At 43.8% G+C, this 23,144-nt stretch overlaps 1 protein-coding gene across 1 annotated transcript in view; it reads left to right on the forward strand.

Annotated features, from left to right (window-relative positions):
- Positions 1 to 1,967: 1,967 nt before the first annotated feature.
- UBL3 (ubiquitin like 3) overlaps positions 1,968 to 23,144 on the forward strand; it is a 72,073-nt gene continuing 50,896 nt past the window's right edge. Inside the window, exon 1 of the mRNA XM_062194417.1 lies at positions 1,968 to 2,786. Coding sequence (XP_062050401.1) covers positions 2,760 to 2,786 — 27 coding nt within the window. The 5' untranslated portion in view covers positions 1,968 to 2,759. The remainder of the gene's footprint in view (positions 2,787 to 23,144) is intronic.

Consider the following 23,144-nt stretch of genomic DNA (forward strand, 5'->3'; position numbering starts at 1 on the left):
CCTGCTGTCATCTTAGGCTTCTTGTCTGCCTGCTTCCGGTAGTTCTTAGGCCCAGCTGAGCCAGGGCCAGGGCTGTCAGAGGATTCACGTCCGGGAGAGGGACCAGCTTTGTGAGTGAGACCCTTCCAGATGTGTTCCAGCATCCCTCCTGGGCTTGGCAACTGAAGCGTTTTCTTCTTCCCTGATTCCCGGGAGGGCCGGCTGATGGCAGCTCTGTGGCGGCTAACATGGAGAATGAGAGCTACACAGCATAGCAGAGACCATGGAAAACCACCCCACCGTGAACAGACTGAGAAGTATCTGGACAAAGTCCTGGAGCCCAGTCATGGTGAGGTTAGGTCCCTGCTTTCCAGTGCCATTTGATCTCTTTGAGAATTTGATCTCTTTGCCTCCTGGGAGATGTGGGGCCGGCGTCTTGCTTGGAATTGCTCCAACCAGGCTAGGCAGAGGCAGGCACTCAAAGCATTCTGTGAGTTTCCATCTGAGAGAGGAACCCATCTGGAGAGACTGCTGTGGGGAATGACACAGGCTTCCAGACACTGAGCTCCCTAGGGAGAGTGACTAGATCATTCATTTTTCATCTCCGAGTGCCTAGCAGAGTGCCTGGCACGCTTGTATGCTGAGTGAGAGAATGAGTTAGGTTACACTTCACATCCAACGATGCGTGATGATTTACCAAGTGAGTTCCTTCCCATGCATGAAGTCATCCTTAGCCCTGGAAGGTAGGTAAGACTGTTTCACAGATGAGGTCACAGAGCTGTAGGTGGCAGAGCTGGCTCTCAGCTCTAAATCCATTGGCATTTTATACAGGTGTCTTATTGAGCTTAAAAAAAAAAAAAAAAAACTTTGCTCAAGGACTAAGAAAGAGATGAATGAGGATTCAGATGAACATTTGTGGTTTCTGTGTCTGGTTCCTAAATCTCGAGTAGACACATTTTTCACCTGAGTCTTCTCAATAACGGCATTATTCTCTGGCGCTCATTAGCCCCTGCAGAAGATGCCTAAGTCTTCAATTACACAGGAGTTAGAGTTCAGGAGCCAGCCTGGTAAGTCAAATCCCCATGCAGTGTGTAGTAGGTATTTCCTGATATAGATTTGTCGTGATAACACTATTGTATCTAATGCAGTTTGGGGTAATTTCAATTAACTAGATTGTAGCTTTACAGCGCTGGGTCGCCAAGAAACACATGTTAAAACATTCTCACTGCTTAATGAGATCCTTGTTCCTGTTGAACTTCCCTGACCTTATTGGAAATCAATGGTTGCTTCTGATCTTCAAACTGTAATGTTGAGAGGAACCAGATGAAATCCTGCTACCAAACGGTTTGCGATTGCAAGACGTGCAAAGCTTCCTGTAATGAAAAGGAATGATTCCGCAGACCGTATTTTTAACGCTGTGTGCATATCATGCATGAGGGAATGTCTCCTTGCAGAATTATTTCGCCTCAACAACCAACAATTCACAGGACCACGGCATTCCTTGAAGCGGGGTATCCCCTAACTCCTGGGCAGCAGCCCAAGAAGGGAGCTTTTCTTTCCTAGTAACTGTTGCTATGGGGGCGTGGCTTCGAAGTGCGCCGAGGACGCGTTCGGCGGCCCCCTCCTCCACCCCACCCCCGCGTGGACTACACTTCCCGTGATGCTCGAGGGTGGTCTCCGTAGTGACGCATTCGGTGGCCGCGCGGGAGGGAGCGCGGGGGCGGCGGCTGTGAGGGGGCCGCGCTCTCCCGGTGTCCCCTACTCGCGCTCGGGCAGCCGCCCCCGCCGCTGCCGCCGCCGGCGCCGCCATGTTGGTTCGAGAGGCGATGACAGGAGGCGGCCGCGGCGTGTCGGGCTGAAAAGTGGAGGAGGAGGAGGAGAGACAAAGCCCGGAGAGGAAACCATTCCCGGGCTGAGGCGAGGGAGGACCCGGCCTCTTCCGGGGAGCCGCCGGAGCTCGCGAGGCCGGGGAGGGGAGGAGAAGGCGGGGACGGGGAGGCGGAGGCAGAAGCGGAGCGCCGAGGGGCCGGAGACGATGCGCCCGCGCCTCCGCCGCTGCCTGGAGGCGCTCGCGGCCTGAGCCCGGAGGGGCCGTGCGGTGTCCTGGCCGCCCTGCGCCCTGCCTCTCGGCCCGGGGCTTTCGCTTTGGCTCGCCGCGAGTTAATGCCCTTGAGCTCGGCTCTGCGCGGCCCGGCTCTCCGCCCCGGCCGTTTCCCCGTGCGGCGGGGTCCGCGGCCGCTGGCCACTCAGGGCTCACGCGTCGATGTGTAGCTACATAGCTATCTATGTACATCCACGCCGGGGCATTTTTCTCCTGCTTAATGAGGACTTGACTCGGGAGCGAGTGTGAATCATTGCCGGGGCTGGGAAAGGAGGAAGGCGGATTTAACCCCCTCCCACCCCGCTCCATGTCCGTGTGTCACTCGGCTCCGCTCACCTGGCGCGGCCGGTCCTAGGGCTGCTGCTGCTGACGACGACGACGACGGGGGCCGCCGCTGTCCCGAGAGCTTCCCCCCGCTCCTGCCGCCCGGCTCCTGGGGATTGTTTCCTCTTCGCACGGAACCTCGGCCGGGCCAGCACGTTGGCTCCGAAATAACTTCTTGTTTTTATTTTTATTTTTGGAAAGCACATCGCGGACCAGTTGACATCGCGAAGGGTTATTTCTGCAGCTCGAAGACTTTTGGTCTTTTTGTTTGTTTATATTGTGTGTGTGTGTGTGGGGGGGTGTTTTGGGTTTTTTTTTTTTGGCGTAAACATCCGAGTACATACCAAACGGCAAGATGTCCAGTAATGTCCCGGCGGATATGGTAAGTGAAGTTGTGACACTCTGATTTAATTGCGGCTTCCCATCTGATTCGATCGGCAGGGACGCTGGCGTGGGGCGAGGGGTTGCCGGGGGCTGCCGAGAAGCCACCGCGGTGGCGGGTTTGGAGAAGTTGGAGCTTCCGATTTCTCTTTTTTTCGAAAAAGGGCTGCTTTGAACATGGGTTTTCTCATGTAGTTGCGTGTTCTCTCAATCGCTGAGGACCGTGGAGAAAGAAGTAAGAGAAACGTAGCCAGGCAGCCTGGCAGGGGAGGAGACGGCTGGCTGTTTTTGCCAGAAGCCTGGGGACGCTGGTGTTCGAACGCTTCGGGAAACGTCAGTGCCCGGGGGCAGAGCCGAGGGCGGCCGGCCCTCCTCGAGCCGGAGGTGGCCGGGGACAATCGCGCTCAGTCACTCGCGCAGTGGGCGCAGGCTTGGTATTTTTTCAAGAACGGGGCTGTGCACAGCACTTGCTGCGAGCGCTTTGCAGCGTCTGAGCGGGCGACTGTGGAGACGGAAACATTCAGATGTGTAGTTTTTTTTTTTTTTTTCTTTCTTTCTTTCTACCCAACTCTCGGCTGACCGCCTGTCGGTACTTTTCGTGTCTAGCCCAGGATTTGCAGTGCCAGGTGGTGCTATTACATCCGTAGACTTTGAAAGCTGCAGAAACGGCCTCTTGAGCTTTGGTCGCTTCGAGAACTCTCTTGTTTATTGACGCTTTTCTTTTTGTTTGTTAAAGGTTAGGCTTGTGAGGCTGTGGACAGATAGTCACGGTGTAGCTGTACCGTACGGCGGGCACTTTGTGTGGGTGTGAAATGACACTTTGCAGCCCTAAGGACTCAGAGAATGCGGTTAATAGGAAGTGGAAGAACTCGCTTTGTGGAGAATGGAAGTTCATGCGGTTGTGCTCACCGGAGTTAGCCTTTGAGTGTGTATTTCCGCGAAAAAATAAAAAGGAACTTTGCTGAGGACTGCATTTTAAAATGTCAAATACTTCTCTGGGAGGAAACCTCCTTTGCAGGCGTTTCAGATAGGAGAGAGATTAAAGGACTCCTCAGCGGGATATTTCGACCTTGGTGGAGAGACGTTTGCTTGAGTTTGATTTCTCTTTTAGTGCGCTATTTAAATGCAAAGGAACCACGGGGTTCTGTCTCTTGGGTGGCCTCGGGAAGCCTTCCTCTTTTCCGAGTAGGAGGGCTCCTGCATTGTCCTTGTAGTGTTCGCTCTCTTCCTGGCGCGCCCACCTGACAACTGCGAGGGGAAGCTGGACGCGGGTTCCTCCACGCTGCTCTTGAAGTTGCCTGGGGAGGTCTCTGGACCGGGGGTGGGGGTGGGGGTGGGGGTGGGGGAGGGATGCCGCTTCCCCTGCTTGATGAGGGCTCTGTGGGCTCGCTGCCTCCAGCAGAGATTTGTTCTCTCTAAAACCTCCATTTTATGTCATCAGCGTGCAAGATAGGTTCTCCCTGAGTACCACTTACCCTGCCACAGAAGTTGTAATGCAGTAGATTTAAGTCATTAAGACCGTGCCAATACTTTCCTCAGGCCCGGTGACGAAGAAAAGCTGAAATGTGCGTAGCGTCCGTCACACATGGAGATAATTTGGGGGAATACCGTCTCTAAGTCGCTGGAGGGTTTGGAAGCCGACGTCGGGATCCGGGGACGGGGAAGTAGGGGCAGGCTTTTATTAACAGTTGCAATTATAAAATACAGCTATCTGTTTTAGATTGTATGTTAAGGCCTTGATGGCTCTGAGGTGCTTTGAGATCCCTTGATTAAAGGTGATATGCAAGGGCAAAGCTCTATTATGTAATAAACATATAATGCCCCGGTGATGCTGTTTCCGAGTGAGTACTAAGGAACAGCACAAGTTCGATTGTTCTGAGTAGTTTTTAATGTCTTGTTTTCTAGCTGGCCAGCTTACTGGAGGTTAGGATCATTGTCTTTGATGAAGCCTTTTAAACCGTCATTTGCTGTGACTTACATGGCATTTTTGCTTAAGAAGTACCTGAATTTGGCATATGCCTAGCATTCTCATTTTGAAATACACCACCGTACATAATGGTTATGTTAGGTAGGAAGTCAGTTATGAGCTTATGTGTGTGTGACAGGTCTAAAGAGAAGACATCTATATGTATCTGCATCTCAAAGTCATCCTAACAATGTTTCAGGGGAAGCCCAGATTTCGCATCCTGCCTGCCCTGCCCCCTTCTACCTGATAACCTGCCAGGTGGAGGCCCTCACCCCTCCTGCTTCCTGCCTGATAAATCTTCCACAATCTCCCAGGTGCAGCCCAGTATCTGCATCTCAAACACCCTGCTCCCTTCCTCAGGTCTGATAACATTTGCATCCATAAAGTCCTTTGTTTCAGACCTTCAAGAGAAGTTTTTCTATTTACATCCAAAAAGCCCTTTGTTCCAAGAGGAGCAGAGGTGGGGAAGCAAGACCCATCTCCTTAAAAACCCCCAGCCTCAACTGGACTGCGCGCTCAGCTCTCTGCATCTTTGCTGAGCCGCCCGCCTGGCCTGGCCTGGCCTGGCCAGGTGTACTCTCCACTCACCCATGCAGCCCCGCTCTCCCCCAGTCTGAGCGACTGTGCACTCTCTCTCAGGCTCTGTCTGGAGAGGTGCCCATCCGTCCTTACAGATGTTCCTTCCTAATAAACCTTGCTGTTTTACCTCCCACTACTCTCTGTCTCACGCCTGAATTCTTTCTTGCGCGAAGAACCCTGCAATTTCTCCGGTAACAGTTAGAAGTTGTTGACTAAATACTCCATATTTGTCAGCAATTAATTCGAGTTTACCTTTCATGACTTAAACTGAGAGCAGTTTCCCACTCTTTGGATCTTGCAAAGCCTGTGTCACCACTCCCATATCAAAAACATTTCCCTTGCAGCACAACTCTGAATTGATTAGGATGTGCATTATTACGATCCATAAACTTGCAAGCATGCGTATATGCGTTTTTGCTAGGTGCAGTAAAATGTTAAGCTTCCTAAGTGTTGACAGCTAGTGTGATGTGTTATTCGGAGACAAATGTTACGCTCTTTTGCATTTTAATGGTGCTTGTCAGCCTTATAGGAAAATCCTACTGGAGAGATGGGGTGGGGCAGTGAAGTTATAACCCCTGTCATGTTTTCATTAGAAGTAATTCATTCTGAAGCTATAGGACTTGCTAAATCGATTGATGTTTTTGGTAGGGTCTTCTAACCACTGTGATCCTGACTTTCGAATCATGTTTTCAGAAAATGCCAGTTTTTGTTTTGTAAATAGAACTTACATTTAAATTTGTTATTAGACAGGACATTCAATAAATTTGTGTGTTTACCACAGAGTCTCACTTTTGGCATCCAAATATAGTCTCTTTTTTTGGAGGGGGGGAGTTGCACTCTAGTGAAATTTGCTGTACCCTTAAAAAATAGTTTGCAGTTGGTACTTTTCCAATGAACGTTCTATAATATATGTGTCATATAAATATTATAAATGTGTTTATATAGAACATTGATTTTTTTCCTTTGCTAAGAGTGATTGAATTTGAATAGATGTACTAAACATTCTCAGTGTAGTAATTGTGCAAAATGTGAAAATATGTGGGCAGAATATTATACATTGTATTTAAAGGATTCAGTTCCTTTACTTTTTTTTTTTTTAATCAACCCAAATCATAGTTCGTGAGGGGGCACTATTTCTTGTATATAATTGTAGCATGACTTATGTTAATAACCATCGGTCTTCTGCAGGAAAATGTTTGTTATTGGTGTTAGTAGTAAGGCCCAAGACAGGATAGATAAGGTAGTAATTTTGCTTTCTGGATTGGGAAGGATGCCGACATAGATTCTTACATTTGTAAAAGTATTGTATACAGCATTTGTTCTACTATTCAGCACTTTGAATTTAAATTATACTTTATGATGTCCATAAAATTGAAAAATCTACCAGAGAGAGAAATTGACATTGAGCAATTTTGATCTTTGAAACTTTAAAGTTAAAGAAGAGCTCTGTATCTTTAAAAACTATTAATGTAGACTGCAGCAGAAATTGTCACAATTTGTGTTCTGGGGTTAAAGGAGATCATGACAACTCCAGATCTTTCATTGTGTCTCGTGCTAAAACAGTACCTATGGTAATTTTTGGTATGCATTTTCCATTCATGGAAGAAATATTGGAGCCCTCTTGTGGACAGGAAATTACCAAAATGAATTTCCTTTCGTAGTAAACTTTTATAACTTTTCCAAGTTGAAGTAAAATGATAGATGCAGAAATACAAGGGAAAAAGGCCATGCTAGGAAAAAGTTCCAAGAATAGAAAATTATTAACCCTGCGGCGCCGGCACACCGGGTTCTAGTCCCGGTCGGGGCACCGATCCTGTCCCGGTTGCCCCTCTTCCAAGCCAGCTCTCTGCTGTGGCCCGGGAGTGCAGTGGAGGATGGCCCAAGTGTTCGGGCTCTGCACCCCATGGGAGACCAGGATAAGCACCTGGCTCCTGCCATCGGAACAGCGCGGTGCGCCGGCCGCAGCGTGCTACCGCGGCGGCCATTGGAGGGTGAACCAACGGCAAAGGAAGACCTTTCTCTCTGTCTCTCTCTCTCACTGTCCACTCTGCCTGTCAAATAAATAAATAAATAAATAAATAAATAAAAATTTAAAAAAAAGAAAATTATTAACCCTGAGAAAAGTGTACCGAGATCTCTAATGCCAAAAGAGTCTTCTTATACTTAGGCTGCTTTTTATTTTTCTTTCTTTTGCTAGACTCTTAGGGTAAGTTGGGAGGTATTAGAAGCTAAAGGATAGGTAAACACCATATACAGTCAGCCTTCTGTTAACCACGGGTTTTATATCTGTGGGTTCAACCAACTGCAGATCATCAGGTTTTCATCTGTACTGGACATGTATAGACACTTCTTGTCATTATGCCTGAGTGATGCAGTGTAACTATTACAGCATTTGCATTGTATGAGATATTATAAGCCACCTAGTGATGAATTCAAGTGCAGAGGCAGAGGTGTATAGGTTCTGTGCGAATACTGTGCCATTAAATAAAAGGTGCTTGAGCATCCGCAGGTCTTGGTTTTGGCAGGGTATGTGTGTATGTATGTGGCATAATGAGTGCCTTAATAACTAATGTATTTCTAAATTGTTTTACTTGAATGTCCCTTTTTTTTAAAAAAAAGATTTTGTATTTATTTGAAAGGCAGAGTTACAGAGAGGCAGAGGCAGAGAGAGAGAGAGAGAGAGAGAGAGAGAGGTCTTCCATCTGCTGGTTCACTCCCCAAATAGCCCCAACAGCCGGAGCTGCACCAGTCTGAAGCCAGGAGCTTCTTCCGGGTCTCCCATGCGAGTGAAGGGGTCCAAGGACTTGGGCCATCTTCCACTGCTTTCCCAGGCTATAGCAGAGACCCAAATCCCGAGTGGAGCAGCCGGACTTGAACCAGTGGCCATATGAGATGCTGGCACTGCAGGTGGCGGTTTTACCCGCTGTGCCACAGCGCCAGCCCTTGAATGTGTCTTATATTGGTGTTTTGAATTAGACATTTTATGAAGAAACATGACAAATTATTTTCCCCAGTGTTGAGTGCCTTCTTTTTAGTCTGGAATCCTACCGCTGCTCATGTGCCCTCCTCTGTGAAACAGCCTTTGGTTCCTTCCATCCCGCAGTGAGCATTCCTTCCTGTGAACCATTTTCCCTCAGTGCTTTGCACTCTGACAGATGCCAAGTTTATATGGATATAAATATCTTCTATTTGTTACATCTCCTGAAAATTTTAAAGTAGAATAGACATATCTTGACTCAGGAAGCACTACTCTCATTGTTATTTATGGAAAATGTAATTATTGTTCCATACTAGTACTGTTGACAGAGGTGTTAAATATGAAGCCTGTGATGTCTGCTTCTGTTATCATATTGACAATGAAATGTACCTTTTTAAATAATAAAACTTGAAGTTATTTTAAATTAGTGGGTGAAGAACTGATGGCTGTGTTTTCATAATATCTCATAGGAAATGTGCTTTGGGAACTGACAGATAAACTTCTTAAATATGCTCTTTGATTTTCAGATTCCTCTCATTCTGGGGAAAAAAATTGTAGGTGACTGTAGAATTCTTGTTAACCTGGACACTTTGGATAATAAGTCATTCTGAATTAGTAACTCAGAATACATGGAGGTTGTGTTTTAAGATAGCCTAATTTAATATTTTTAGGCTACTGTTGTATTTACTTAAGTAAAATATACTGCACACAACTTATTTTCGGTGACTCAGCGCCACCATCTGAATAATATTGATTGTACTTAGTAGTGTTTGTAAGTTACCTGTGCGTGTAGTGTAGTGTTAAATCTGCAGGCCACAAGTGAGATGCTCTCAGTTCTCAACATAGATTGTAAAGCTGCATGTCTCTTTCACTAGGTCAGTGATTTACAAAATCAGGTGAAGCAAGTCAGTAGAAATGTGAAAATCACAATGTTAGAACTTCTGTAGTGCCCCCCAAAGTCATGGTGGAGGGCTAGATTTTTTTCTATCAATGAAGGCTTGGCTCTGAGGTTTTACTAGGTTTTTCGATTCAGGCTATCACAGTGAGTGGTTTCTTGAGGGAAGAAGAGGGAATTCTGTAATGTAGAAGCTAACAGCAGTGCCAGGGGTTTCTCAGAATTTTTCTGTTATACTATACAGTTACTTTAAAAATAATTTTAAAAATGTCTGAGAGGCAGAGAGCTCCCATCTGCTGGTTCATTTCCCAAATGTGCTGAGCCAGGGCCAAAGCCAGGAGCTCAGGAACTCCATCCTGGTCTCCCACGTGGTCAGCAGTAACCCAGTTACTTGAGCTATGGCTGCTGCCTCCCATGGTCTGCACTAGAAGGAAAGCTGAGATCGGAAGCTGGAGCTGGGAAGCAAGCAAACTCTGCTACTGTGCTGTGGGATGTGGGCTTCTTAGCAAGCATCTTAATTGCTGGCTTGAACACCTTGCCCCTTAAGAGAATTTAAATATGGATCGCATATTTTTGTTACAAAAGAGATTTCTAGACATAGATCTTTTTCCGTGATGACAAGAAGTTTTCAATAGTATGTCATCTAGCAGATATTTTTGACGAAAAAAACCACTAAGTTGTCTCTTCAAGAAAATTGACATTTTAAACAACGAGTAAGGAAAAGAACCTGCTTTTCAGAAGAAGCTGTTACGAAGAGAACAATTTGAAAGCAGATCTGTTAAAATCTTTCTGACAAAGAATTTCAGTGGACTTTGGACCCACTTATATATTGGGAACACCAAAAGCAGGAAGTACTTGATTTAGCTTACAAAGATATTTGACATCAGGAAAATGAACTTTTAATAACTTTGACTGTTAACACAGTTTTGCTTAAGTGGTGATGGAATGGAAAAGAGTATTATGGTTTGGTAAGCCAGTAAGCAACATCGTCTTCTCTGTGGATCTGTGCATCTTGTGAGCTAAGTGTGTCAGCTGTGACTGACAGCTCCCAAAACCAGCTTTCAAAATACGCTGAACTTCACACACTAGAAAATTAAGAATTTAAAAAATGGAGGCTTATTCAATAATGATGCTCTCTTGTTAAAAGTAATAGTATTTGGGGCTGGCGCTGTAGCACAGCAGGTTAACGCCCTGGCCTGGGGCGCCGGCATCCCATAAGGGCACCAGTTCAAGACTCAGCTACTCGACTTCCAATCCAGTTCTCTGCTGTGGCCTTGGAGAGCAGTGGAGGATGGCCTGAGTCCTTGGGCCCCTGCACCTGCGTGGGAGACCTGGAAGAAGCTCCTGGCTCCTGGCTTCGGATCAGCCCAGCTCTGGCCGTTGCAGCCAATTGGGGAGTGAGCCATCGGATAGAGGACCTCTCTCTCTCTGCCTCTCCTCTCTCTGTGTAACTCTGAGTTTCAAATAAATAAATAAATCTTTTAAAAAAAAAAGTAATAGTATTTTGTCAAGATTAAAACAAAGTAGGATTTAAAATAGTTAATAGGTTAAATAATAAAGGAAAAATTAAAGCATTTTTATCTTTTAATTTCTATTTTGTTATGTTTTATATGTATATATATTTTTTAAATAAAAAAGCACACATACACTGCTGTGGCCCGGGAGTGCAGTGGAGGATGGCCCAAGTGCTTGGGCCCTGCACCCCATGGGAGACCAGGAGAAGCACCTGGCTCCTGGCTTCGGATCAGCGCGGTGCGCCTACCGCGGCGGCCATTGGAGGGTGAACCAACGGCAAAAGGAAGACCTTTCTCTCTCTCTCTCACTGTCCACTCTGCCTGTCAAAAAAAAAGCACACATACAAGAGGTATATGCTCCTGTGTTTTGTGGTTGGGATATTCAGTCAACAAAATAAAAAGCTACTGTACTATATGAAAAGATTGCTGAATATTTTAACGTTTTGTTTTTAAGATTTACTTACTTATTTGAAGGGCAGAGTTACAGAGAGGCTGAGGCAGAGAGAGAGATCGATCTTCCATCTGCTGGCTCACTCCCCAAATGGCCGCCATGGCCAGAGCTGGGCTGGGCCAGAGCTGGGCTGATCCGAAGCCAGGAGCCAGGAGCTTCTTCCAGGTCTCCTATGCGGGTGCAGGGGCCCAAGGGCTTGGGCCATCATCTACTGCTTTCCCAGGCCATAGCAGAGAATGGGTTTGGAAGTGGAGCAAGTGGGGCTAGAACCAGCGCCCATAAGGGATTCCTGCACTGCTCGTGGTGGCCTTACCTACTCTGCCACAGTACTGGCCCGGTATTTTAGCTTTTTGTGTTTGATACTTCTAAGTTTCCTGTCTCTTGTCTTGTTTAACAGTCCCATTGCCTTTCTATGCTCTGTTTGCAGTTGCTGAAATGCATTTACTATGGGTGTGGGAACCAGGCTTTAAATGTTTATGGAATACTGTGTGTTTAAAATGAACAAACGGTGTCCAAGTGTGATTTTCAGGAATTGTCCTACATTGAAATGCACAGTCTTTATTTTGTCATCTTGATCACACCTGTTTTGGTTGCTTATGTTTCATTTTATTTGTGAGACTTCTTTCCTGGCCCTTAGCTGTGTTTTATATAGATGTAAATTTTTTTTTTTTTTTTTTTTTTTGACAGGCAGAGTGGACAGTGAGAGAGAGAGACAGAGAGAAAGGTCTTCCTTTTGCCTTGGTTCACCCTTCAATGGCCGCCGTGGTAGGTGCGCTGCGGCCGGCGCACCGCGCTGATCCGATGGCAGGAGCCAGGTGCTTCTCCTGGTCTCCCATGGGGTGCAGGGCCCAAGCACTTGGGCCATCCTCCACTGCACTCCCTGGCCACAGCAGAGAGCTGGCCTGGAAGAGGGGCAACAGGGACAGAATCCGGCGCCCCGACCGGGACTAGAACCCGGTGTGCCGACGCCGCAAGGCAGAGGATTAGCCTAGTGAGCCGTGGCGCCGGCTTAGATGTAAATTTTTATAGTGAAGAACTAGGTAGATTAAAAAAAATAAAATTACCTCTGTAGTTTGGCTTTGAGTTTTGGAGAGAGAACTGTACTTCCTATTTACTAGGCCCATGTGTGGCATTTTACTTTATAGCATTTTATTTAATCCCCACAGTAACATGGATAATGTTGGGATAGTAGGTAGAGAAACTGATCATGTCTACCAGGTAAACACTACCAGGAGTACATCTGTGGTGAGATAAATTAATTAAAGGAAGGGCACATGCCAGAGGAAGCCTCAGTTTTTCAGTAAGAGAAATGGGAGGAAGTTCTAGGCAGGCTTTTTTAGGGGCTGTGGTGAACGCCACTGATGAGAGACTAAAGGAAGTGGGGATTCCTGCAGTAGAGCTGGATGAGTAAAGTGGGTCTCAGCAGCCTTTGTTTAGGAAGTGGTACAAATGAAGGGGCTGGGGAGGGCAGGAGCCATAAAACGGCAGTCATTCAGCAAACAGGAGATTGCTGGTCATTTTGGAGTTGTCTTTTTTTTTTTTTTTTAACAGGCAGAGTTAGTGAGAGAGTGAGTCAGAGAGAAAAGTCTTCCTTTTTTCCGTTGGTTCACCCCCAAATGGCCGCTATATCTGAAGCCAGGAGCCAGGTGCTTCTTCCTGGTCTCCTATGGGGGTGCAGGGCCCAAGCACTTGGGCCATCCTCCACTGCCTTCCTTGTCCTGTGACCTTGGAGAAACTTTGTTGCCCCTTGGTTTTCTGAAGGCCTCATCACAGTCTGATTCTCAACACAGCTCATTTTTATTTTCTTACAGCCTAGGTTCAGAGAAGGTAAGGAATTTGAGATCATGTAGCTCGGGTAAAGTTGAGCTAGGATAAGAATTTGTTTCTGATTGCAACAGTGATAAAAAAATTTCTGCACTCTTGTCCCTCCCATACCTGAGCAAACATTGCTAAATTCCCAAGACCCATTTTTTTAAGCAGAATACCTCGGATCAAGGTGCCCGCACCTTGATCCAAGAAGTCCCTGCTGATTGGTCTGAGTTAGCCTGGTGGAGCAGAGATGTAACTGATTTTATATATGCTTGTAATGTGTAACTTCTAGAAGGCAATGTTTTTTAATCAAGATTGGCTATTTTACTAGTTGTTAAAGGGAGCTTCCTGTCAACTTGTTGGAACTTTGAGTCCTCTTGTGTATGTATGCATTAATATAATAAGAATTTTCCTGTAAATGTACTACTTTGGCTTGTTTATATATCTAACAAGTAGATTGACTCGTAAAGGATTTATTGCTTCAGGGAGTTTTGTTTTTGTCTTTTATAATTGCTTAAATATGATAGACTGATTGATTCAAATCTAGTGGCATTTTTTATTTGGATAATTTTCTGTGACTAGATTTTTATTTATCTTTTTATGACTAGATTTCGGAAGAAAATGTTCTTTGTGCTGAAGAAAATTGTCAAAGTTTGGCATTGAATCTTGTTTATGTACTTTAGACAGCAATTGTGTCTAGACAAAATGTTCTCATGATACATGTATAGAACCACTTTATAATTTTGAACTGATTTTGACATATGTATATGAATGATTTAGCTAATTTCACATTCGTGGGCATTTGTTTTAGTCTGTTTTCTGCTGCTGTAACAGAAGACCACAGGCTGCATGGATTATAAACAGTGGAAGTGTGTTTGGCTCTTAGTTTCTGGAGGAGCATCTGGTGAGGGCCTTCTTGCTGCATTTTAATACTGTAGAATGCATCAGGTGGGCTTGGGTGGAGGGGTGCAGGTACAGAAAGGAGAGGGGGGCTGAACTGTCCCCCCCTTTTAAAAAAAATTTTATTTATTTATTTGAGAGAGATCTTCCATTTGCTGATTCATTCCCCAGATGGCCATATCTGCTGGGGCTGGGGCCAGGAGCTTCATCCAGGTCTCCCACATGGGTGGCAGGGGCCCAAGCACTTTTCCCAGGCTGTTAGCACACAGCTGGGTTAGAAGTGGAGTAACCAGAGTCCAACTGGCGCCCATGTGGGATGCTTTACCCACTACGCCACAACACTAACACAGTTCCTCTTTTTAATTAACCCACTTCTGCAATGACTGAACTACTCCTGCTGTAACAGCCTTAAATCTATTCATGAGGGCAGAGCCCTCTTTGCCTTGTCATTCTTCAAGGTCCCAACTGTCAGCAGTATTGTATTAGGGACAAGTTTTCAACACATGAATTTTGGGGGCCACCCTGAAACCATGGCAGGCATTTGAAAGCTATTACAAGGGAAGGCTTTGTTATAGCTGGTTAAGCCACCACTTGGGACATTCAGAAGCCTGGGTTCAAGACTCAGCTTATTGCTAATGTGTTCCCTGGGAGGCAGCAGGTGATGGCTCCAGTACTTGGGTTCCTGCCACCCATGTGGTAGACCAAGATAGATTCCCTAGCTGTTGGCTTCAGCCTTGCCCAACCTTGGCTGTTGCAGCCATTGGGAGGATGAACCAGCGAATGGACGGTCCATTTCTCTCTTTTCTCTATGTCTCTCTCTGCCCTTCCTTCTCCCCCCTACTCTTTCATTATTGCGCTGCCTTTCAAATAAATTGAAGTAAATAAACTTTGAAAGGCAACAATAAACCTTGATATAATGAATATTCTTAAACATGTCTCCATGCCTTGTCTGATTATTCTTTTAAGATAAAATTCTTAGAAATGTAGCTTTGCTGAAAGATAAATTGGGTGGGTGGGGGGAAGATGCGTGTTTCCTAATTTCAAAGCATCCTTGAGTTTGTGTATAAACCTAGTTTTTTTTTTTTCATTGTGCTATTATTCTTTTAATGTGCTAGGTTATATTTTATTTAGAGTGCTTTCATTTTTGTTTGTGAACAGATTGGTTAACAATTTTAATTTCTTGTAAAATCTGGCAGATGTAAACTTCAAGGTTACACTGACCTCATAAAATGAACTGGAAAATATTTTTTATTTTCTAGAAATTTGTGAAGATTGATTTATTTCATCCATAAATGTTCCAAAAAATTCACTTGTGAAGCCATCTGGAATTTTCTCTTGGAAATTATTGATTCTCTTTTTTTCAATACAGAAAAGACTTCACATTTTGTTTTTCTTTGTCAATTTTGATAGTTTTTCACAGTATCCTTTTATAATTTTGGTATTTATAGTATCTAAGATATTGGCTTTCTAAATCTGCTTATTGGTGATTTGTGCCTCTTTACCACTCACTTTTTAGATTTATTTTATTTTGTTTGAAAGAGTTACAAGAGAGGTAGAGCCAGAGAGAGAGAGAGAGGGGTCTCTGTTCCGCTGGTTCACTCTCCAAATGACCACAACAGCCAGAGCTGAGCTGATCTGAAGCCAGGAGCCAAGAGCTTCTTCCAGGTCTCCCTTGTTGGTGCCAGGGCCCAAAGGCTTAGGCCATCTTCTACTACTTTCCCAGGCCATAGCTGAGAGCTGGATTGGAAGAGGAGCAGCCAGGATACGAACTGGCGCCCATAGGGGATGCCGTTGCTGCAGGCTGGGGTTTTATTCTGCTGTGCCACAGTGCTGGCTGGCCCCTATCACGTTCTCTTCAAAGGGCCAATTTTCAGATTTAAATTTTGCTTTTTACTTTCAACTGGTTTCTGCTTTTACTTTTAATTCTTTCTGCTTTAAAAAATTAGTTTACTGTTCTTTCTCAAGTCTCTTGAAATGGCTACTTAAGTCATTAATTTTTAGCCTTTAGAGGCAGAGGTGGGGGGAGGGGTCTTCTATCCGCTGGTTCACTCCCCAGATGGCTGCAACAGCCAGAGTTGAATCCATCAGGAACCAGGGAGCTTCTTCCAGGTCTCCCATGTGTATGCAGGGACTCAAGCGCTTGGGCCATCTTACACTGCTTTCCCAGGCCATTAGCAGGAAACTGGATCAGAAGTGGACCAGTCGGGTCTCAAACTGGCACCCATATAGGATGCCGGTACTGCAGGTGGCGGTTTTACCTGCTGTGCCATTGCACCGGACTGTCAAGATTTTTTTTAATGTGTACATTTATGTCTGAAATTTTCCTCTAAGAGCTAGCTTTAGCTGGGTCACACAAGTCCAGTGTATATTATTTTTTATTATTTAATTCAGAATATTTTAAAATTTCCATTGTGGTTTCTTCTTTGACCCATGGTTACATTGCTGAATATTTAAGTATTTGGGAGATTTCCACCTGTGTTTTGTTATTGATGTCTAATTCTCTTGTGGTCTGGAACCATTCATCTTATGATTCCAGTTGTGGATAATTTGTTGGCACCTGTTTTCAGTTTTCAAAAATTGAGTGTGGTGTGCCATATATATCAAGTTTATTAATCATGTTCAGTCTATCATATCACTATTGAGAAAAATTTAATAAAATCTCCAACTATATGAGAATTCGCCTATATGTTCTTTTTCTCTCAGATTTTGCCTCATATATTTTGAGGCTAGATTATCAGCTGAAAATAAATTTATAATTGTTGCATTTTTCTATTGGCTCGACCCTATATCTTTTTTTTAAAATTTATTTATTTATTTTATTTTTTGACAGAGTGGACAGAGAGAGAGACAGAGAGAAAGGTCTTCCTTTGCCGTTGGTTCACCCTCCAATGGCCGCCGTGGCCGGCGCACAGCGCTGATCCAAAAGCAGGAGCCAGGTGCTTCTCCTGGTCTCCCATGGGGTGCAGGGCCCAAGTCCTGGGCCACAGCAGAGAGCTGGCCTGGAAGAGGGGCCACTGGGACAGAATCCGGTGCTCCGACCGGGACTAGAACCCGGTGTGCCAGTGCCGCAAGGTGGAGGATTAGCCTATTGAGCCACGGCGCCGGCAACCCTATATCTTTATATCTAGTAATACTATTTTGCTTTAAAGTCTGTTCTTTCATATTAGACTTTTCATTTGGATTCTCTCTCTATTTTCCTTTCAACCTATCTCTATCCTTATACCAAAGATTAATTTCTTTAAGTATCATATAATTGGGTTTTGTTTTTTATTCAGTTTGATAATCTCTACTTTAAATATAATATAATTATGTACAAGGTTATTTGGGTTTAAATTGACCATATTAGATGAGTCTTTTATAACTTCCCCTCTCATTTCTTGCTTTCTTTTGAATTAATCAAACATTTATTCCATATTTCCCAGTTTAGTGTATTTATTATAAATTCTTTTATTGATTAGAGATTACAGTATACATCTTTGACTTGAGTCTGTCATAGGTTATTGCCTTTATGACTTCCAAGACAGTGGAAGGGCTTTACAACAACTTAATCCCATTTGCTCCTTTTCCACTGTTTATTTTCAAAATTCTTGTTTGTGAGGGAGAGAGGGGTAGAGAAAGAGAGGGAGAATATGAATGCTCCCTTCTGCTTGTTCCTTTCCCAAATGCTCCAAAGGACTGAAGTTGGGCTATGGGCTGAAGCCTGGGTATTGAGCTCAGTACTCCAGTGTGGTTTGTTGGTGTCTTAAGTGTTAAGCCAAACGCCTATCCCTGCTTTATTTTATTTTGTCTTAGAATTTTTATTTTATTTATTTATTTGAGAGGCAGAGAGAAAGGGAGAGAACTCCTAACCCCTGGTTTATTTCCCAAATGCCCACAATAGCTGTGATTCAGCCAGGCCAGAACCAGGAGCCAGGAACTCAATCCAGGTCTCCTATGTGGGTGGCAGGGATCCAGGCACTTGAGCCATCACCACTGCTTTCCAGAGTATGCATTTATAGGAAGATGGAATCAGGAGCAGAGCCATAAATTGAACCCTGGCCTCCAGTAGGGGATGTGAGTATCTCAGTCGACATCTTAACTGTTATACTAAATGCCCACCCTTGCTGTATTTTTAAACCCCAAACCATTGTTAATGAAATAATGGTAACAATTATAATATTGTTTAATATAGTCATTACTCACTTCACTTTGTTCTAGAGGTCTTCATTTCTTCCTGTGTTGTGTATTTGCAGCTGGATAGTTTTCCTTTTAAGTAGGAAACTTCCTTTATTTAGTATTACTTTTAGTGCAATCTTCTGATAATGAATTCTATTTTTGTTTGCCTGAAAAATGTATTCTTTTTTTTTTTTTTTTTTTTTTTAGATTTACTTATTTGAAAGGCAGAGAGGGTTTACTCTCTAAATGGCTGTAACAGCCAGAGCTGGACTGATCCAAAGCCAGGAGCTTCTTCAGGGTCTCTCCCACATGGGTGCAGGGGCTCAGTCTCTTGGGATATCCTCCACTGCTTTCCCAGGTGCATTAGCAGAGAGCTAGATTGGAAGCAGAGCAGCTGGAACTTGAACTGGTGCCCATTTGGGCATCACAGGCTGTGGCTTTACTTGCTATGCCACAACACTGGCCCCTTGCCTTCAGTTTAAAGAGTCTGTAGTAAGCGCCTTCAAGATGTTTTTTCAGATGTCTTTTGGCTTCCTGTGTTTTTGTTAAGTCAGTTTTTGGTCTAAGTGTTGTTTCTTTGAAGGGTAATGGGTTATCCTTTGGCTATTTTAAAGATTTTATCTTGAGTTTTCAACAGTTTCACTGTGCTATGCTTATGTGTAGCTCCCCTCCCCCACCATAACTATTTTGCATGGAATTTTAAAAATATATTGACTGTGTCTGAAGTTTTCTGTCTTAATACTTTGGGAATTTTGTTAGCCAAAATTCCTTATTTTTTTCTGTTGAATTCTATTTTTTTAATTCCTTGTATTAAATTCTAATTTCCTTCTGGAACTACAATTATGGAACTGTTAAGTTTTTTCATTGTTTCCATTCCATTTTTTCTCTGTCACTTTGAGTATTTTCTATTAACCTGTCTTCAGGCTCACTTGTATCTTCTATATCCAGTATGCAGTTATGCCTAATTATTGATTTCTTAGTTTGGGCTTTTGTATTTTAATCACTAAATGGATTCAAGTTTTCATGATTTTTTTCATCTGTTTTCCCAAGGATATTAATCATTTTTGCAAAATTCCTGTCTAATGACTGTAATACCCAGTTCATCTGTGAGTCTGTTTTTACTGTCTGGTTTTTGATCATTTGATTCTTTTTCCATGGATGCCTGCTAATGTTTTATTAACATCCTGATGAAAAATTATGGATGTGAGTGATGGTTATCTTCTTCCAGATATATTTAATATTCTATGGCAGGCGGTTAGAAGAACATTGATCGCTTTAATTCATCAGTGATTGCTATAACAATATAGCTGAAGTTAGAACTTTTAATAGGGCTCCCTCTGTTGCATAGCCCTTTTAAACTTCAGTTGGAAGATTGAAGTGTTTACCGAGATCCCTCTTCCTTGGCAAGTCCTGAAGTTCGTGTATTGTAAAAGCTGCTTAGCTTTTAGCCCTTTTAGAGCCATCTTTTTGCTGGGTTTCTCTGAATTTCGATCTGTATCTGTGATTCAGCACAGTGCTCAAGGGCAGGAGCTGAGCAGAACGTTGGACTTGTCTCTTTGAAGTTCCTTTTTGTCCATGATCCTCAATTCTTGGCTGCCTTGCTAGTATAGAATTCATAGAATTCCAGGGTGTTTTTTTTTTCCTTTTTCAGATTTGAAAGCAAAAAGAGAGACCAGTCTTACCCATTGGTTCACTCCCAAATGCCTGCAACAGGTGGAGGTGAGCTAGACTGAAGCCAGGAGCCCTGAACTCAGTCTGGGTCTCCCCCATAAATGACAAGAACCCGTTACTCCAGCCTCACCCACTGTCTTCTAGGTTGCACATTAGCAGAAAGCTGAAATGAGGAATGGAGCCTGGATTTGAACAGGCACTCATGATAGCGAGCACAGGCTTCCTAAGTGGTGCTTTGATTCCTGTGCCAAAAGCTGGCACCACTTTTACTCTGCCTGGTCCCATAAGATGGATACAAATTCTGGGATGCTGCCTTTGACTTGGCCTCTGACCCTTTGCTAGTAGTTGACAGCACCTCAAGGGGAAAGGGGAAAGGTAGCTCCCCTTCTTGGGGGATCTTCACTTCTTATGTCCTTGCTCTTGATTTCTCCCTCTATGCCTTTATATAATGGAGATTTTTCTTATTTGGAACGGAGCTTCAAAAAGTTCGTAGAAAATGGAGTTAAAGATAATGTGTATTTTCTGTGAATCATTTGCAGCTCTTGTTTCACCTTGATAGTTGTTTTCAGTAGGAAATGCAATCTGATATTGCTGTTCCCTCATAGCTGGATTTAAGTACCCTTTCTTTTTGTGCCTTGCTTCTATTTTTTGTTGTTTGAGCTGTGTTGATAGTTCTCTCTTCCATCCTTCAAATACTAAGAGTAGTTAAAGTGAACGCAGTACTTAACTGTTACTATAACACTATTAGCCAATCAGTTGCTTGAAGCCAGCATCTTCAGGAGTCACCTGTGATTCCTCTCTTTCCCCTGTCCCCCATGTCTAATTCATTTCAAAGTGTATTTGGAATCCATCCAGTTCTCTTCCTCTCCATTCTGCAACTCAAGTGGAAGCACTACCTCTCTCCTGGACTTCTGCCTTGGTCTTGGAACTAATCCTACTTCCATTTACATTCCCCTGTAATACCTTTTCTAAAAATAGCTCGAGTGTCTCCATTGAAGAATAAATTCCCAGCTCTTACCATGGCCTTTCAGGGTCCTCCATGGTCTGACTGCCTTTTTCGATGATCTCGCCTCATTTGACTTACTGTATTTCAGTTAGGCCGAGTCTGATTTCCTTGTAGTTCCTTAGATAGACATGCAGCAGGATCTTTTCCATAGCTATGCTCAACCTTTGTACACGCTAGTCCTTTTGCCTGGACTACTTATCTGTGTATTTCTATACCCTCTGTGCATGAGTACTAGCATCTTAGCTTTTCTGTAAGATAATCATGTCTCAGATTGCCCTCACCTGCTTAACTTCTGTCACAAGACCCTTGCTGGCCTCCATAGCTCTTGTTGACCTCTGTAGTTCACTCATTTGATCTCTCCAGTAGGCCACAAATTCCAGGAGGTATATATTTTCCATTTGCCACTATAACCAATACTTTGGTAGGATGCCTTTTGTTTGCTAGGTTCTTGGTAAGTGTTTGTGGATTACAGGATTAAATAACTGATAGGCATTGTGCCAAGCTCATTACTTGAAGCACATTTAAGTCTCAAAAACACCACAAAAAACTGTCAGAACAAGCCTACCACATAGGTCTAGTGTTGACTACCTTTATTACTGAGGGAAGTGAGTGTTTCTAAAGCTTGCTGATTTTCCTGAAGCCAGCTTGTTAGGTGGACTTTTTTATATTCTTAGATTTTTTTGTGTGTGTGTTACTTTTCTATCCTTTTGACCATTTTTCACCTCCTTTATTTCATGTCGTCTTATTTTCTTGACTGAATCTTTTTTTTTTTTTAAAGATTTATTTATTTATTAGAGAGAGAGAAATCTTTCATCTGGTGATACATTGCCCAAATGGCTGTAATGTCCGGGGCTTCTTCTTAGTCTCCTTTATGGGTGCAGGGGCCCAAGGACTTGGGCCATCCTTTGCAGCTTTCCCAGGTGCACTAGCAGGGAGCTGGATTGGAAGTGGAGCAGCCACAACTTGAAATGGCACCCATGTGGGATACCAGCATTGCAGGCAGCAGCTTTACCCAATATACCACAACACCAGCCCCATATTTTTATTTTCAAATTCCATTTTCTCTGAACTTTAAAAAGTCTCCTTATGTTTAGTATATTTGATGGTGAGAAGTATTGCAGAGAGAGATAAAGCAGGAAAGGAGGTTGGGGAGTGCTAAAACTGCCCTTGGTGTTCAGTGTTAAGTAGTGTGACCAGGGACAGGAGTCTGTAGTGTTGGTGTTTGAGGGTCTGGAGATGGGGAGCAAGCCAGGCAGCTATCTTAGGAAATTGTATTCTAGGCAGAGGGAATATTACCTCATTTGATTTCTTTGTTCTTTTTCAGTCTGTTTCGTCTGCCAGTCCCTTAAAGTTTTGTGTTTCTGGTGTTTTTTATTTCTGACCTCTATGTGATCTAAGTGATCTCATTATTTTACGACCTGAAGAGAAACCAGAATATGATCTCATTATTTTCTTCATTAATTTGGGCAGCATACATTTTTTTTAATTCCCAGTGTAGCAGATAGATCCTGTCAATAGTCAAGAGACAACGATTTTTTTCCTAATGTCTCTGAAATCAATTCCTCTTTTCTCCACTACATTCAACCAGTTCTCTATCTAGATGTCTTTCTCTTTTATCCATTACTATCTGCTTACCACCCTTTTCTCAAGTTTGTCTTTTGAAAAACATGGATCTCATCATCTGATCACTCTACTTAATGATGGCTGGCTATCACTCATAGGTCAGTCCGGGCCAGGCTCCTTCCCATGTGGCATTAAGGCTCTTGGTGGTGGCTGCAATCCAGCCTCATCTGCTGCTATTACTCTCTTGCGTGTATCCCCTTTCTGCGTTGTGATGATCCCCTGCTTGCCCACAGATCTTTCTGTTAATGTTTATGCTCCTCTCTTGCATCCTTGCAGATGAAAGCATTTCCGCAGAATGTGCCTTTCTTCTCACTCTGTTTGCACCTGAGATTTGTCTTCAACAGCACTGTTAATTCCTTGGTGAAGTCTTAAAACTTTATCAGGCAGCTAGTAGTTAAGTCCAGTAGCTCTAAACCAAAGTGACCCTTGAGGCAAAGCTGCCTCCTGGGAGGGACCAAGGAAGAATAACCAGAGAGGCAGGCTGGCTTTTTCTTTCAGGGGTTGCCAGCAGTATAAAGCAGCTCCATACAGACAGAACTAACCTCAATCCTCATCAGGTGTCAACATCTCTGCTTTGATGGTCTAGGAACTTCCAGATAGGGATGCTTCTCAGCACTGCTTACTGTACCATCAAAATGCTCAGGTGACCAAGGCCAGGTCTGCAGGGAAACTGGATAAAGGAAGCTAGGTAAAAGGTTTGGAATCCTAAGTAGTTGGCCTGGAACTCAGATCTGGGCTGCAGAATCAATTGTTCTCTCACAAGTATTATTCTACTCAAGTACTTGTAAATGGTAAATACTTTCATCTCTTTGC

The sequence above is a fragment of the Lepus europaeus genome, chromosome 6 (assembly GCF_033115175.1).
Source record: "Lepus europaeus isolate LE1 chromosome 6, mLepTim1.pri, whole genome shotgun sequence".
Taxonomy (NCBI): domain Eukaryota; kingdom Metazoa; phylum Chordata; class Mammalia; order Lagomorpha; family Leporidae; genus Lepus; species Lepus europaeus.